General features: G+C 36.0%; 1 protein-coding gene across 5 annotated transcripts in view; it reads left to right on the top strand.

The window, feature by feature from the left end:
• C6H15orf41 (chromosome 6 C15orf41 homolog) overlaps positions 1-16370 on the top strand; it is a 232561-nt gene that overhangs the window by 124698 nt on the left and 91493 nt on the right. For all 5 annotated transcript variants that reach the window (XR_004030476.1, XM_030814344.1, XM_003272804.4 and 2 more), the window contains exons 9-10: positions 5953-6018; positions 6585-6690. Coding sequence is in view for 4 of the 5 variants with exons in the window: in XM_030814344.1 (XP_030670204.1) it covers positions 5953-6018; positions 6585-6690 (172 nt within the window). In the remaining variant the exon portion in view is untranslated. The remainder of the gene's footprint in view (positions 1-5952; positions 6019-6584; positions 6691-16370) is intronic.

The raw sequence follows: 16370 nt of genomic DNA, 5'->3' as shown, positions 1-16370 counted from the left end.
AATTGCTTGAGCCTGGGAGGTCAAGGCTGCAGTGAGCCATGATGGCATCTCAGCACTCCAGCCTGGGCAACAGAGTGAGACCCTGTCTCAAATATATATATATATATATATATATATATATATATATATATATATATATATATTTTCTGATATATATATATATATATATATATATCAGAAAAGGATCTGATCAGCTAGTCTGTGTCCCGCCTTATGGCGGGGTGATGTGGGGTCACATTACTGCCCACTCATGAGAATCACATTGTGAGAGTAGGGTAGCAATGCCTGATAGGATGACATACAGGACAGCAAAATAAAAAATCTCCCTCTCCCTGCAGAAAATTAACTACAGGCTAGGGTTTTGCTCACCATAACCAAAGGCATTGGGGGTCAAACACGTTACTGTGATTGCTGAATTGAATCCTTTGGTCCTGTGCATGTGTGCACTGGCTCACACTCACCCATGTGCACATCTGTCCGTGTAGGAGATCCTTTTTATGTCTCAGAACTGCTAGTATGCCTCTCTCCATTGAGATTGGTTCAGCGACACTTGGAGCTGGCCCAGCAAGAGGTTCTAACATCAGTGACTACAGCTAAAAAGAACCAGGGCAGACAATGGCTAGCATTCAACCTTTCCTCTGAATCTTGGAATTGGAAAGGGCTCTAGTGACTGTCCACTCCACTTGTTTTGATTAAACAAATTGTCCTTTGGCCTTGCATCACAGCTACTACCCTCCCTACAACCTGTCCTGTATCTTTTTATTCTACTATGTTGATTTGTCCGTTCATCTACAACGAAAAGGATTTAGCATGATCTGGTATAAAATATAGAAGAATTTTACTTTATTTGCTCATATTCGTGTCCTCTGCCTCTCCGCAGCTACCAGTTTACTACCTAGCCTCTCCACACTGTCCCAGCTTCTTGACCTCCCCTTTTTTTTCTGTCTTTGAGGCACTTCAATGTTCACTAGTATTATCCCCTAAAGACATAAGCAAAGGACAAGGTCAGAGCAGTCAGTTGTATTCCTTATTAGTAGCTTTGATAAGAGGCTTTGGGGGAAGAGGTTGAAACTAACGGCTATAATGAAGTTTTGGGTTCTGTAAAGATTTCATTTATCGGTGCTATTTGTCTACCCATGTCTATTCTGTGTGCCTTTGCACACAGTTTGCATAACATATAATATTTATTACTGAAACCTTGCAAACTTCTTAAATTGTATAGAAAAGGCTGTGAAACTTACTCTTAGATAACATAAAAATATAGAAAACAAAGGTCATAACTCCAAATAGTGAGTGATACAGTGTTTTGAAAAAAAAAAAACCCAGAATAAAACAAAATTAGTTACTAGAGTAGAAAAGATATAGTTTTAATATGTGTTGATACATGTCTTTTTGCCCTCCCCCAATTTAGTAAAGATGCACTAGGTGTTAATAATATTCTTCTTATCATACAGTGTATTTTAATCTAGCATTTTAGAAAACTTTTTACAAGTTCATAGACAAAAGGCCTGTCAGAATGTGACTTTTCATTTTCAGATGTTGTGAACTGGAATTCTGCGTGATTTTTATGGAAATGACTATACTTTTAAAATGTAAAACTTTTAATAAAACAAAACAAATTTAAAGGCCTCAAACCTTTTCTTGGTAGTCCTCATGTCCCCCTGTGATTCTTAAGTATACGTTAACTAGTTTCAGATGTGTTTTGTTCGCTGACTCAAAATCAGCCCTTTATTTTAAGAAAAGAAATTGTGTAATTAGAACTTAATTGCTTTGGATATTTTGGGCATTTGGAGAAGAGGGTAATTCAAAGGCCAGAGAAATTAAACTTTCAGAATGTTCTTTATGCGTGTGTAATTTCTTTTTTAAAAATGCCCTCTAAAGACAGGCCTGATAATTTAAAAATGAATGAAGACCTGGGTTGTTTTTAAAAATTAACATCATCTTTGGATGTGGTTTTATTGATTTATTTAAGATAAATTGGAGAGAGGACCATTGAAGTGCTAGAAAACAAGATACTATCTAGTTCATCTCCTTTTCAGGCAGGTGTTGTCTAAATAGCTCACAGATGGCAGTCTTCCTCTTACATTTCAAGATCTTCCAAGATGAAAATAAATTTTTTCCCACTTTAAAAATATTACATTTGATCAAATTTAAATATTTGCATAATTAAGAATGGTATATGGTCTGCTGGGACCAACTGCAACTTGGTTGACATGGGCACTTATCCTGTATCTGCAGTGATTTGAGAGGTCTAGGTCTTGTTTGGTCATTTAACTTCTCTAGGCCAGTTATATTGTGTATAAATTGGAATGTTGGACTAGTAATCTCTACAATTTTGCTAGTTCAGAAAAGTTTCTGAGGCACCCATTATCTAAAAATCTATGTTTTGTGAATCTGAAGGTTAACAGGTCTGCTTTTAAGTGATAATATTCCTATATTAATTTTGATAATGAACACTTGAACTATGACATTAATGAACTTAATGGTTATGAAATATATTGGATTTTTAAATATATACCTTAAACCAGAAGACCCTTACTTTGTATCTGCTGTAGTCGCTGAATAAACCACATATGCAGGATTTGAAGATTTGTTTCATATTGATTCCCAACCATTTGGGGAAGTCATACTAAAAGTACTATTTCATATTATTGCCATTACCTTTTTTTATTCTAACTAGTATTGTTTTTACTTTGTTCTTAATCTTTATCATTTTTTTCTTGAAGAAAACATCTTATATTACTGTTGAAGAAACAGTGAAACTTGAAGAAACAGTTTATATTACTTAAACATCTGGTTTCCACTTAGAAAATTCAAAGAATCATAAGTAACTACTTGGCTCAAACATATGCAGTTTTATAAGAGCCTGTATGAAATGTGTGATTCTCAAGGAAAACATAAATTGTAAAACTGACTGTAAAAGAGATAAATAATATATCAACAGATCAATAGCCAAAGAACAAAGAGTTGCCCACCCAACAATGGCACCAGGCACAGATTGGGTTTTGTGGGGGAATTCTACTAAAATATTAAGGAGTGGATAGGTCCAGTGTTACTTAAAATACTTGAGGCCAGGCATGGTGGCTCATGCCTGTAATCCCACCACTTTGGGAGGCCGAGGCAGGCAGATTATTTGAGGTCAGGAGTTTAAGACCAGCTTGGCCAACATGGGGAAACCTTGTCTCTACTAAAAATACAAAAATTAGCCAGGCATAGTGGCATGCACCTGTAATCCCAGCTACTTGGAAGGCTGAGGCAGAAGAATCACTTGAGCCCAGGATACGAAGGTTGCAGTGAGCCAAGATCGCGCCACTGCACTCTGACATGGGCGACAGAGCAAGACTTCATCTCAAAAAAAAAAAACAAAAAAACAAAAAAAACTTGACATCAAAGAAAAATTTTCCCATCAGCATTAAGGAAAGAGATGCTGTCTTTTTTACACAATTGAGATGAACGTCAGATGAACATGTAGAACATGTAGAACAGACAGGATGAAAGATAACAGTGAGAGTTATCCAATAAAACCTTGAACTTTGAGCCTAGTTGGTGCCTTTGTGCCTTGTTGATAATTAGGGAATTAAATTAAGAAAGGAAATTATTGTCAGTCCAGATAGGCTTTGTAAAGACATAGATACTGTTAAACATGCACTTGTATTTTACTCATTCATCTTTTGGGGGCATTAACTGTCCTGGGGCCTAGAACAGGTGAACAAGGCCACCTATTTCGAAATGCTGATTCCTACCCTGGTACCATCATTTCGTCTGAACTTTGCCAAGTTGTTACCTCGTCCTTTCTTAGATCTAGGATGAAGGAAGCAAGCCAAAGGTTGAAACAGAGGAGATAGGGCAGTGAGAGTTTAGTAAATAAAGGAAGAAGATACCCAATACATAGCATTATACATGTTTGGCATAACCTCTTTACTATAAAAACTAGAAGTCTAATATCACCAATGGTGACAAAGACTTCCAGATGCTATCCTTTGGCTACAATTATTATTGAATCAGCTTCATGTTGAGAGAGAAAGAGCGAGAGGGAGGGAGAAAGAGAGAAAGGGGTGTGTGTATGTGAGAGAGAGTAAGAGAGAGAGCGAGCCAGTTGTAGTTTGTTGAAGTTCACCACAAAAAGATGGGAAGGATCCCCAGCCACACTTGATGTTTTGTGTTTAAGTTTTGAGGTTTGGGATTGTTAATTTTCGTATTAAGTCAGCCATGCAGTTTAAATTGTAGATATTATGTTAGTAATTTTGGTGCAGTGAACAGGAGTGCAGCATCTGTCTTTTAAAGGGATTTTTATGTGTGCATTTGGATTGCTTGGTGACCTTTGAAATTTTGTTTTGCACTGTTATCAGAAATGTAATCATTTTTCTTTCTGAAACAGATTTTAATGTCTGAAAAGGTTGATGAAGCTAGGATAGTTTTAATGAAATATTAATCTATCTTTTTTAATGTCACCATTGCTTTTAAAACTGTTTATCAGCTACTGGAAACATCAGCTTAAGGCACTGGAGTTGATTTTAATTAAATATTCTCATTGTGGTCAGAGTATAGTTACAGAACAGAAACTTGTCCAATCTTGTTCATCTACAGCTCACTTTCCAAATTCTCTTGTTTTTAAAGTCATATTATTTCAATCTGTATTTCTTTATCTCAATAGTTAACTTGAGATTTTTTATATTTCAAGGAGGGGAGATTGTTCTGAATACTGGCACCAATCCTTCAAAATCTAGACAGCTTAAGGATATTGACTTTTAACAAAATTTAGCTTAAATGTCTACTTTAAATATGTGTCTTGTCATTAAAAGGTTATTTACATTTTAAATGCTGACCTTTCAAGATGTGCACAAGAGTGTTCCAAAACAGAGTTTCTGAACATTGGCCATGAAACCACTGTCTTGGGCTGACAAATGGATTGGAAATAAGCTACCCAACACTGGGAATGGGCCATTAATTTTAATCAAAGGTGATGCAGGAAGAAGAATGGGATGCATGACAATGTCAACAGCCCAGTAGGTGTTAAGAGACCACACAGCCTTCCTTGTTACTTGGTTGGGCCATTAGTTGAGGTTGGGTGAAGACAGAAAGCCATGTCTGGAATTGAATGACCAGGTCGCTCCAAAATCTGATGGAGAACTCTCCATTTCAGAAATCACATTGTAATGCCATTAGAAGTCAAGGACAGCATTTAGAAAATATTGGTGGATTTTTTTTTTTTTTTTTAACAATTACCTTTTTCCCAACTTTGTCAAGCTTCCTGTTTTCCTGCCTTCTTTCCTTCTGAATAGATCATTGATATTTACAGGGGACCAAGAAATCGAACAGACTTAGGAAAAGAAATCTTAAAGCCTGTTTGCTTTTCAGAATTACATATTGTTGTAAAACTCAGGTAAATGCCAGAAACAATAGCATGCCAAAGGAATTAAGCAGGATAACTAATTCTTTCTGGCGATCTCATAGTCTTTGTCTCTTTTCTTGTGTGTGGGAATAGTTTCACTAATTGAAACTAAACTTGCGTAATTGCTTTATTGAAAGCATTTTTTCATAATTGTAAAGGCCACTGTGCTTGCTTGCCCCTTTACTATAAATTTTCAATACTGGCTGATAACATTTGTAATTTTCACAGCGGTGAAAGCCTTTATTTTAAATCAGTAAGTATATTACCTTATTTTGAGTACTTTCAATTACAGAAAAGGTAGTATATGACAACTTGAACTTGTGATGTTTGCAATAACGAAAAAATGCAGAAAAAATAATGCAAGAAGCATATCTGAAGCATATTTATGCTTCAGGGTTGTTCAGAAAGTTCATTATTTCTGACACAGCACTGCATGCATAAGAAAGATATGTATGACTACAGTAGTAATTTTTATACATATTTAAGAAATAAAAACAAATATATTCCTATCTTGTTAATTGAATAGTGTTTTAAGTAAATAATGTTTGTTCTTCCTGTAGATGAAGATCAGCTCCGTGCAAAGGGTTATGACAAAACACCAGACTTCATTTTACAAGTACCAGTTGGTAAGTTCTTTAACTCTGTTATGCATTTGTTTTTAGAGAAAAGGGATGTATTTTTAAATTTTTTATGTTAATATTAGCTTTATAATATTATGAATGGGTGGATAATTGGAAAATATTACTTTTAAACGGCAGAAAAGAATAGGTTCAGAAGAAATCTGTCTTAAAATCTTTTGCATATATTGAGAAATAAACATGTTTTCTAAAGATATTTTGGTTGTCATTTTCAACTTATTTCTCTAAGTTTCAAATTCCTTAAACATAGATCTTTTGAAAAGCCAGACTCATTTTGGTCTGCTTGACATGTCACTTGTCGAGTTATACAGGCAGTCTGAGAACTAGGAAAGGGAGTTTTGAAGAATATAATGAAAATCAAAGGGATATGATTGTCACATAAATGTTCTTTGTAATGAACACATACAGTGTGTTGTTTTGTAATTACATTTATAGATGATGGTAAGGGCTAAGCCTGTGCTCATTAATGTGAAGCATAGAGAGGCCTGTACAGAGTTTAGAATTTTCAATCTTCCCTTCCCTTCTCCTTATATTAGTAATGCTTTGTCCCTTAGCTGTAGAAGGGCACATAATTCACTGGATTGAAAGCAAAGCCTCATTTGGTGATGAATGTAGCCACCACGCCTACCTGCATGACCAGTTCTGGAGCTACTGGAATAGGTAAGGTCTCATTATTTTTCTTTTAAGATAAACGATACTCAGCTGAAATCTCATTAGAAAAAAATATTTTGTTTAGCTGGTAAAAATGCTAGTAGCCTTTGTTTCTAGTAAATACAGAGTTTTGATTAATGTATTCATTTCAGATAATTTAAACTTCTCTGCTTTCATAATGTTGCTTCATTTTTTAAAACTAAAAATCTCTGCATAAGGTCGAAATTAGTACATATTCCATTTTTCATTCATCTTACAATAATATTGGTGTCACTTAAAATACAGATAATAAGATGTGGTGTATATTACAGTATTGACACTGAACTTTTATCCTTTTGATGTGAAATTTATGCTTACTGTCAGACCTTAAAATAATTTATCCTCAGCTCTCTGAGGAAAGTATCCAAATGATATGAAAGATGGAAATGATATACCTTCCAAGAATATAGTTTACCTACCAACTCATATTATGTCATGTTCCCGAAGACATGGAAATCTCAGCATTAAGAAAGGAGTGGGAGGGTCTTATTTTATGATTACCTACCACATGCCCGGGAAGTTACTTTTATCCCCATTTTACAGATAACTAAGCTGATACTCAGAGAATATGATGTGCTGTAGAGCTAGTTATCATGGGTCTGCATTTATCTCTCACTCCCAAATCTGTGTGATTTCCAGCACAACCCTATTGTCATTTACCATGCAACCTTCCAAACTTTGGCCTTTTCTATTACTGCAGTCCCAAGTGTTCACACTACACGTTTTTTCCCCCTTAGAACAGGAATGCCAGCCAACAGTAAGAATACAATAATAAAATGACATTGATTCAGATCCTTAAGGAATGAGACAGTAGCATCTGTGGGTAATAGCCTTGTCCTAGGGTAAAAACAGTGACCAGCTACAGAATTTGGCATTACATTGTTGCTCAGCTTTACAAAAGGCCAGTGGACCTCGCCTGTGGCAGCTGTGCTAAACTAAGCCCACTTTTTGCCATGGTAACAATGATCATGACAAAATGCTGAATGTAATAGCTTTCTTGATTTTCTTGTGTAATTGTGCGTGGCATCCGAGCTTTACTTTACAGGGATGGAGGAGGAAAGTGCAAAATGTTTTAGAAATCAATGCTGTTTCAGCGTTTCCTGTGTTTTATTCAGCCATTATTCAAATTAGCAGTAATGTGGCAAATTGAATTTTAGATTTTTAGCAATTTTATGAGTTTGAAATAGTAAAGAAAGCATCATTATTGGTAGTATAGGGAAAGCAATGACAAGAAAATCAAATTGCATAAGTTTAGGTTGCTAAAGTATTTTTTAAAAAACTGATAAGCTCAATCAGTAGGGAGGTAGACTGTTTCCCCAGCTTTGGTACCGGTCATATCTTTTCTAAGGAACAATTACAAACTAAATCCCAAATACTAGAGCTTACTTCAAAATTCCAAATTATTATCTTTCTTCTAAAACAACTCAATTATTTATTGAGTACCTACTGTGTACCTAACATTCACCATTTAGAGGGTGATTAAATAATCTAGTCACCTGGATGATAGATTTAGGGATTATTGACATGCCTGGAGGATGTCTGTGTGATAGATAATTTAATACAATTTCCTTTGGATTTTATATCACTTTGTTGCATTCTACTTTTACCCTTCTGGTGATGTTTTACTTAGACTACTATTGATTTATATTCCCTGAGCACATTGTTTGAATATATACTGGCTAAGTGAGCATAATTCATTTAGGGCATGATGTGTGATACGGGAATGCTAGCCTTGGTTTTAAATGGTCCAGATCATTTAAGGAGTAAATGTCACAAAAGTCACTGATGTTACCAAATGTCTGCAGAGAGGCCAAGAAATGCAGGTTCAAAAAGGAACATTTAGTGCCCAGGTTTGAAATGGAACTTTGGGGTATTTACTTATATATAAAATTTGTAACATATGATAATGATACAAGCTTACCGGTGATGGAGTATTTTGACAGAAGGAGAACTTACCCCATTTGTGAATGTAAGGGATCCTCCTCTTCTCGTATTTTGCCTCAACACAACTCATGTATATTAGCAATTGCTAAAGTTCTTCAGCATATAACTTTAGCAGGTTCTGAAGTTCTTCAGAATTGGAAGAAATTCTCTCCCACCTGTAGGTAGCCTTTCAAGGAGGCTATTGGTTAGAAATTGGGCTTTTTGCTTTATTCATGTGATAAGCCTCTAGTTTGTATAAAAACTAATATTACCTAATTGTCCCACTATTTTCAGATTAAAGATTGGATTTTACAATAAGACTGTTCAATTAGTATTTATAGACTAATGCTTTTTTTTTTTTTTTTTTTTTTTTTGAGGTGGAGTCTCACTCTGTCATCCAGGGTGGAGTACAGTGGTGCAATATCAGCTCACTGAAACCTCCGCCTCCCGGGTTCAAGTGATTCTCCTGCCTCAGCCTCCCAAGTAGCTGGGATTACAGGTGCCTGCTACCACTCCCGACTAATTTTTGTGTTTTTAGTAGAGAGGGGGTTTTACCATGTTGGTCAGTCTGATCTCGAACTCCTGACCTCATGGTCCACCTTCCTTGGTCTCCCAAAGTGCTGGGATCACAGGCGAGAGCCACTGCCTGGCCTAGACTAATGCTTTTGTATAAATCCATTTCCCACACAAATAACTACAGAGCCACCAATTTTTAGATTAACATTTCTATAAGAGTTTTCTTTTATAGTAAATTGATATTCTTACTCAGCTTAACTAACCTTGAAAACATTTAAATTTTACAATGTAGTCATCTTCCCCAAAATCAGTGCTATTGAGTAAAGAACATAAGCAGCCATTCCTACAAGCACATCCCCATCCCAAGTCCCAGTTATGAACCTTGGTTAAACAGCTACTCAAAACTCTGTAGTCTCTACTTCTACAGAGTTAAAGGAGATAAAGAATGCCTCTGGGAAACATTTGGACCATAAATATAGCCCCAAATTATATAAGGATACCAGAAAATACATTTCCTTATGAAATCAACACACACAAAGTCGTCTAGTCGTGTTTCTCTATCAAAAGGTGAGTTCTTTGACAATTTGGCATCTATTGCTAAGTATACTTTTATACTGAGATGATGACTTGTAAAGAAAGAAACCAATTCTACCAGTCTAAGGTCAGATTACATATATGGTCTCTAATGTGTGACCTTTCAAAGAGGCAGGGATAGACACATTGTCCTTACTTTTGGTGGTTTGAGATAAAGTGGGTCAGTTTGAATGAAAATATTGAGTGACATTAAATGACAGAGAAAGAGCCATATGCTGTAAAGCACATGAACAGTGACCAACAACCACTGATCAAGAACGTGGAAATTGCAACTGCAAGTTTCAGCCCCTCCGTCTGCCATTCCAGTCACATTCTGGCACGTTCTCATTAGAGACATCTCCTTAAAACCAAAGTGCACTTTGTTGATATACCTCTGCTTCTCTCAAAGAAAATCTAAGCTTCTTGGCTGGAACAAATGAGGCAAAATTTGGTTTTTCAATTTAGTGATCCTTGAAGTAATGGGAGGAATATTGGGTTTGAATCCAGAGTATGCCACTTTCTGGTCCCATGACTGGGAGAAACTTACTGTGTTTTCTCCTCAATAAAATGGGCTGAATAAAACCTTTTTTGCCCTATTACTCTGAAGATCAGTTATTTAATATATGCAAAGCACTTTCACAGTGCCTGGCAGTCAAAAAAAATATTAGTTCCCCTCTGCCTGTTTTTCTGTATACCACTGATGAAGTTTAGAAGTATTCAGATTAGACATTTTTAATTGCCTTCTTTGCCACATAAACTACTCAGCTAATTTCAGCACTCAGCTTGGCTGACATCTCTTTGAGAAACCTTCCTGCATCCTAGGATTGGGTTTGATGTGCCTCCTGTGTTTTGCTAATAATTTCATAACATCTATCAAACATTGTCATTGCTTGTTTACTTGTCAACCTCCTCCAATTAATATTGAGTTCCATCTTATCTACTGGTTTTATCCATCTTTGGTTGTCCAGAATCTGGCATATAGTAGGTAATAGTAGATATTTATTGATTGTATTTACTGATGTCTGACAGCCAATAATGTTTTGAATCAGCCATTGAGGAATTTGTCAGGCATTGTGACATTAAGCCATAGTACAATCAAATTTTTTTCTTTGAGAATTCAACTCGAAGGATAGTAAGGAAAATGCCTAATTTTTCTGAAAAACTTTTATGCACTTTTCAAATGTATAGGCTTTTGCAGTCCTATTTCATGAAATAGAGCATAAATGTATTTAACATAAAGATTTTTAAAAACAGAAAATAACTGAGAACTAAATGACAAATGCACTTTATAAAGGTTTTTAGATAAATATGTATAATCTTATGTTGGTCGGTTGTTTTCCCAAAGCTTCAGACAGTTCTCTCATTTGAAATTTGATGTAGAATACCATGAAAATTTGAAGCAGAGGATAAACTCTAGTTTCTTTAAGGGATGCCTGAAACTGGGCCTGGAGCAAGAGTACAAATGGAGCCTTATATACTATGTGTCTAAATATGTAAAGTTACATATTAAGTTAACAGACCTTAAATAAAATATATTCTATTCTACACGAAGAGCTGAAAGTTTAGATTTGCATAGATTCCTTGGATTTCCAGGCTATGTGTGTCAGTGCAGGGAGAGGTGGTCCCACTGCACAGCCTGCCTTCCTTTTCTTCCCACCCTCAGCTCCATCCTACACCTGGAAAGGTGTCAAGCACACGCCTAGCCTGCATATCCAAGCTCCATGTACATTCCCATAAACCACTGCTCTCAGGCCAGAGTTGCACACTCTGGTTGTCTACCCTCTTATCAGGCGAATGAACCTAAGAGAAAGGGCCCTCCAGGCCCTGGGAGTGGTCTCGGGGCTATAAGATCAGGAAGTTCTGAGGTCACTGATACCTGAAATGTGGCCTAGAAACTGGTTGAGGGAACAGGTATCAGATGGGGATGTTCCCTTGGCCCCATAAACCTCTTACTTCATGGATTCAGATATAACTAGACAGGGGCCAGAGCAGAGTTACCTAAAGCTTGGGTGCAGGACATGGACCTCTCTTGATTGGCTCTAAAGGACAGTATTAAAGGAAGCAAGTGCATAGACCTTTCAAAGCCATTTCTTGTTCTGGTGTTATGATAGGAGGGGAGATGAGCACCAGAGGAAATATGGTCTTGATCATATTTATGTACCATGGAAACGATTAAGAGCTGAGTTCTATCTGTCAAATTTTTGAACCTTTGGCTCCAGAGAGTCTACTCTCCTGAAGGCAATGCTAAGCTATTACCTTCTGCCACAGAATTGATTTGACTTTAGTTCATACCTCTAAGTATTTTTCGAAGATCAGTTATTTACTCAATGGTCTGGCAATTGCTTTCTCTGGTTTGTGATAGCTTGAGAGGAGAGGCATTTAGAATGGGAATGCCAACCAGTTAGAGTTAAGGAAGATATTTTTCAGAGCATGGCCGAAGTTTTTCCTGTATTAAGATACTTTCAGGAACCCTGCAATTAGCCAAATCACAGATTTCCAGTTATTTTGGTCTTGTTAAAAACAAGGCTGATGACATCTGTCTTAAGTTGGAGTATGTGCCTTAGCAATAGAAGCTCTTGCAAAAACCTTTAATTACAGCAGCCTCAGAAGCAGCACTGCTGCCGTGTACTATCAAGTAGCAACAACAAGTGACAGATTGACTAATAATTAGCAGATGCTCTGGAGAGGGCTTCAATAAAGGTAAAATATAATTTGCTTTTTCCATCTCAAAATTGAGTTGGTTGTGAGATATTGATGTCCCATTGTTCCAGACAGATACTTGACACTGTTGCCTGCTGGAGTAAACTCAAAATATTTTATCAGGATGAGGGAATTGTTTTCTGTGTATAGAGTACTTTGAGAAAAATGACTTCTCATAATGGTTATAATGGTTAAGTATCATTTTTTCAGCATGTGGAATGTGAATAACAAGACTTTTCTAAGTGAGGAATTCATATTTTCTGCCATCATTCATTGATTTTTACAAAACTGAGCAAAGAATAGAAATGTTATCTTAGGCCTTTACAGTGATATTCATAATAAGGAGACAATTGTTGAGAAACTAAAATGACTTAAAGAAAACAGATCTATAAAGGAATGTCAATGAATTATAGTTTCTCTGGCTAGAAAGACATCTAAATGATTACTCTTTTCAAGCATATGTAAGATTTTTACAAGAGGGGTATATTGACCAGTTTCACAAATCCAGGGGACCAGAGAATTGTTGAGAGGATGACTTCCTGTTGACACCCACTATGACAAAGTTAATCTGAGTCATGTATAGCTCAGAAATCTTACACCAAACCAAACCAACAAGCAAAGGATTGAGTGGCCATTCTAGGAATGGAAACACACCATTATGATCATCCAGAGAGGGTAAGGGAAAAATAAATAAGAGTTTACCAATATCGGGAGCACAGTTATTGTCAAGAACCCAAGAATACAGAGTCTATTTCTGAGGCTCATTCTAGAATAATGGAGATCAGGTCAAAATTGATACTAAAAATTCTTGGTATCTAGCTTAATGGTTCTCAAAGTTTACTGTGTGTTAAAATCACATGGGGGTTGTTTTTAAAATATTGATGTTGGCTTTACCCTATTTTAATTGGTGTGCAGTGCAGCCTGGACTCTGGGATTTTTGTTGTTGTTGTTCTGTTTGAAAACTATGATGAGTTTAGTCTGTATCTAACGTCGAAGTCAGACTCTTCTTTACCTAGCCTCGACTTGCTAGCTAGCCCTAGCATTCCTAGCTTATCTGCTTCCAAACAGAGTCTTCATGAAATAGTTGCTTTATGAAGAAATAAAGGTCCAGGTCAGCAAACATTTACAGGCACTGTGTTAGTAGGGACTCAGCCCCTGCCTTTGAGGGGTTAACAGTGAGAACTGAGCAGTAAACTGCAGAGGCAGCACCTGAACCCAAGTCTCTTTGTGAACTCCACACCTATGCTCTTTCTACTCGACTGGCAGCTTCATGTCTGTCATGGTGGTAAATACGTTGGAAGAGGCTACTTTGTCAGTTAATGGGCTTGCTAAGCTAAAACTAAAACGCTCTCCAGCAAACAAGTTTTAGATATTCACCTTCATGTGGTTGGAGAAAATGGGCCATTTGTTCTCTGTTCTTCAAGAGCCTATATTCTGTATTTTAAAAAACAACTTTATTGAGGTATAACTGACACAGAATAAACTCATATTTAAAGAATACAATTTAATGTTTTGTATAAACCTATAAAATTATCACCATGATAGAGATAGTGAGCATACCTGCCACCCCTAGGTTTCCTGATGCCCCTTTATAATCCACCTTCCTAATCCCTTCAATTCTCCCTGCACCCCTGTAACCACTGATCTGCTTTCTGTGACTGTTGATTAGTTTGCTTCTTCTACAATTTTATGTAAATAGAACTATGCAGCATGTACTCTTTTTTGTCTAGCCCTTTTTTGCTCAGCATAATTATTCCAGGATAATGTATGTTGAATGTATCAATAGTCCATGTTTTTATTGCTGAGAGGCATTAAGTTGCATGGCTGTTCCACTGTTTATTTATCCATTCACCTGTTGATGGACATTGGGCTTATTTTTAGTTCTGGCTATTACTAATAAAGCTGATCTGAACAGTTTTGTAAAATATTATCATGATTTCATTACTCTTGAATAAAGATGTAATGTAATCATTTCATACCTGGGAATGAAATGATTGGGACATACGGTGGGAATATTTTTACCTTTTTACAAAATAACTAAACTCTTTTCTGAAGTGGTTATACCATTTTATATTCCCATCAGCAGCTTATGATAGTTCCATCTGCTTCCCATCTTCCTCATCACTTGGTATGGTCAGTCTTTTTAACTCAAGGCTTTCTAATAGTTGTGTAAAAATGTGTTAATGTGATTTTTAATTTGCATTTTTCTAATGATAAATTATATTGAGAATCTTTTCATATGTTTATTTGCTACCTGTTTTCTCTGGAAAAGTTTCTCTTGAAATCTTTGCTTCATTAGTTAATTGAGTTGTTTTCTTATTATTGAGTTTTGGTAGGGCATTTTTATTGTATATTTTAGTATTCTGGATATAAGTTTCTTGCATGTAGAAATGGTTCTAGAACCCTTTTTTGAGAAGACTCTCTTTTCTCCACCTAAATTACCTTTGTATATTTGTCAAAAATCAGTTGTTCATATATGTATGGGCCTGTTTCTGAATTCTCTATTTGTTCCGTCATCGGTTTGTCTATACCAGTTCAACACTGTTTTGATTACTGTAACATTATAATTTTGAAAACAGATAGTAGGTCCTCCAATTTTGTTATTCTTTTCAAAGTTACTTTTTGCTATTCAAGATCTTTTTTACCATATGAATTTTAGAGTCAGCTTATTAATTCCTATAAAAGCCTGCTGGGATTTAGATTGGGATTACATTGAATTTATAGATCAATTTGGGAAGAATTAACATCTTAATAATATTGAGTCTTCTGATCCATGAACCTGGCATCTCTCCATTTATTTAGGTCTTTTAACATTTTTCTCAGAAATTGTTCTGTAGTTTTCAGTGCACAAATCTCACATTTTTTGTAGATTGATATCTAAGTATTGATTGAATGATGGCTATGTAAGTACTTTATAGTTCTTAATAATATTAGTAATGATAGTCTTATTTGTTTCCATTTGTTCATGCTACTATAGAGGAATACAATTGATTTTGTATTTTGATTTTCTATCCTGCAACCTTATAAAACCCATTTATTAATAGTTTACCTCATTGGTGGTTGTGATAGGATTTTCTACATAGACAACTATGTTGTTTGTAAAGACCATTTTACTTCATTTTCAATTTGTATGCTTTTTTTTTGCTTTTGCTCCATACAAAATGAATGGTAAGAATGGACATTGTTGCCTCACTGCTGATCTTAGAAGAAATATTTTAGATCTTTCACCATTAAGAATGATGTTAGGGGTGAGCACAAGTAACTTATGCCTGTAATCCCAGCACTTTGGGAGACCACTGCAGCAGAATCTCTTGAGGCCAGGGGCTCAAGACCAGCCTGGGCAACATAGTGAGACCCTGTTTCTATTTAAAAAAAAAATTAGCCAGGCATGGTGGCACACACTTGTAGTCCTAGCTACTCAGAAGTCTGAGATGGGAGGATCACTTGAGCCCAGGAATTCGAGGCTGCAGTGGGCCGTGATCATGCCACTGCACACTAGCCTGGGCAGTAGAGTGAGACTCTGTCTCTAAAATAAATACAAAAGAATGATGTTAGCTATAGGTTTTTGTAGATGGCCTTTATCAAGTTGAGGAAACTCCCTTCTAGTCCTTGTTTGCTACAAGTTTTTATCAAAAATTGGTGTTGGATTTTTGTCAAATGCTGTTTCTGCATCTGTTACAATGATCATATAAGTTTCTTAAATTAGTCAATATAGTGAATTAATACTGATTGATTTTTAATGTTATGCCAACCTTGCTTTCCTGAGATAAACTGCATTTGATTATGAAGCAATACACTTTTTATATTTTGCTGGATTTGATTTGTTAAAATCTGTTAGGAATTTTTGCATCTATGTTTATGAGTGATACAGGTTCATGTTTTATTTTTCCTTCTAAAGTATTTACCTGGTATTGGCATTAGAGTAATGCTGGCCTCTC

Source organism: Nomascus leucogenys, chromosome 6 (assembly GCF_006542625.1).
Source record: "Nomascus leucogenys isolate Asia chromosome 6, Asia_NLE_v1, whole genome shotgun sequence".
Classification (NCBI taxonomy): domain Eukaryota; kingdom Metazoa; phylum Chordata; class Mammalia; order Primates; family Hylobatidae; genus Nomascus; species Nomascus leucogenys.
The sequence above is the reverse complement of the archived record's forward strand: the minus strand, read 5'-3'. Positions and strand labels throughout refer to the sequence as shown.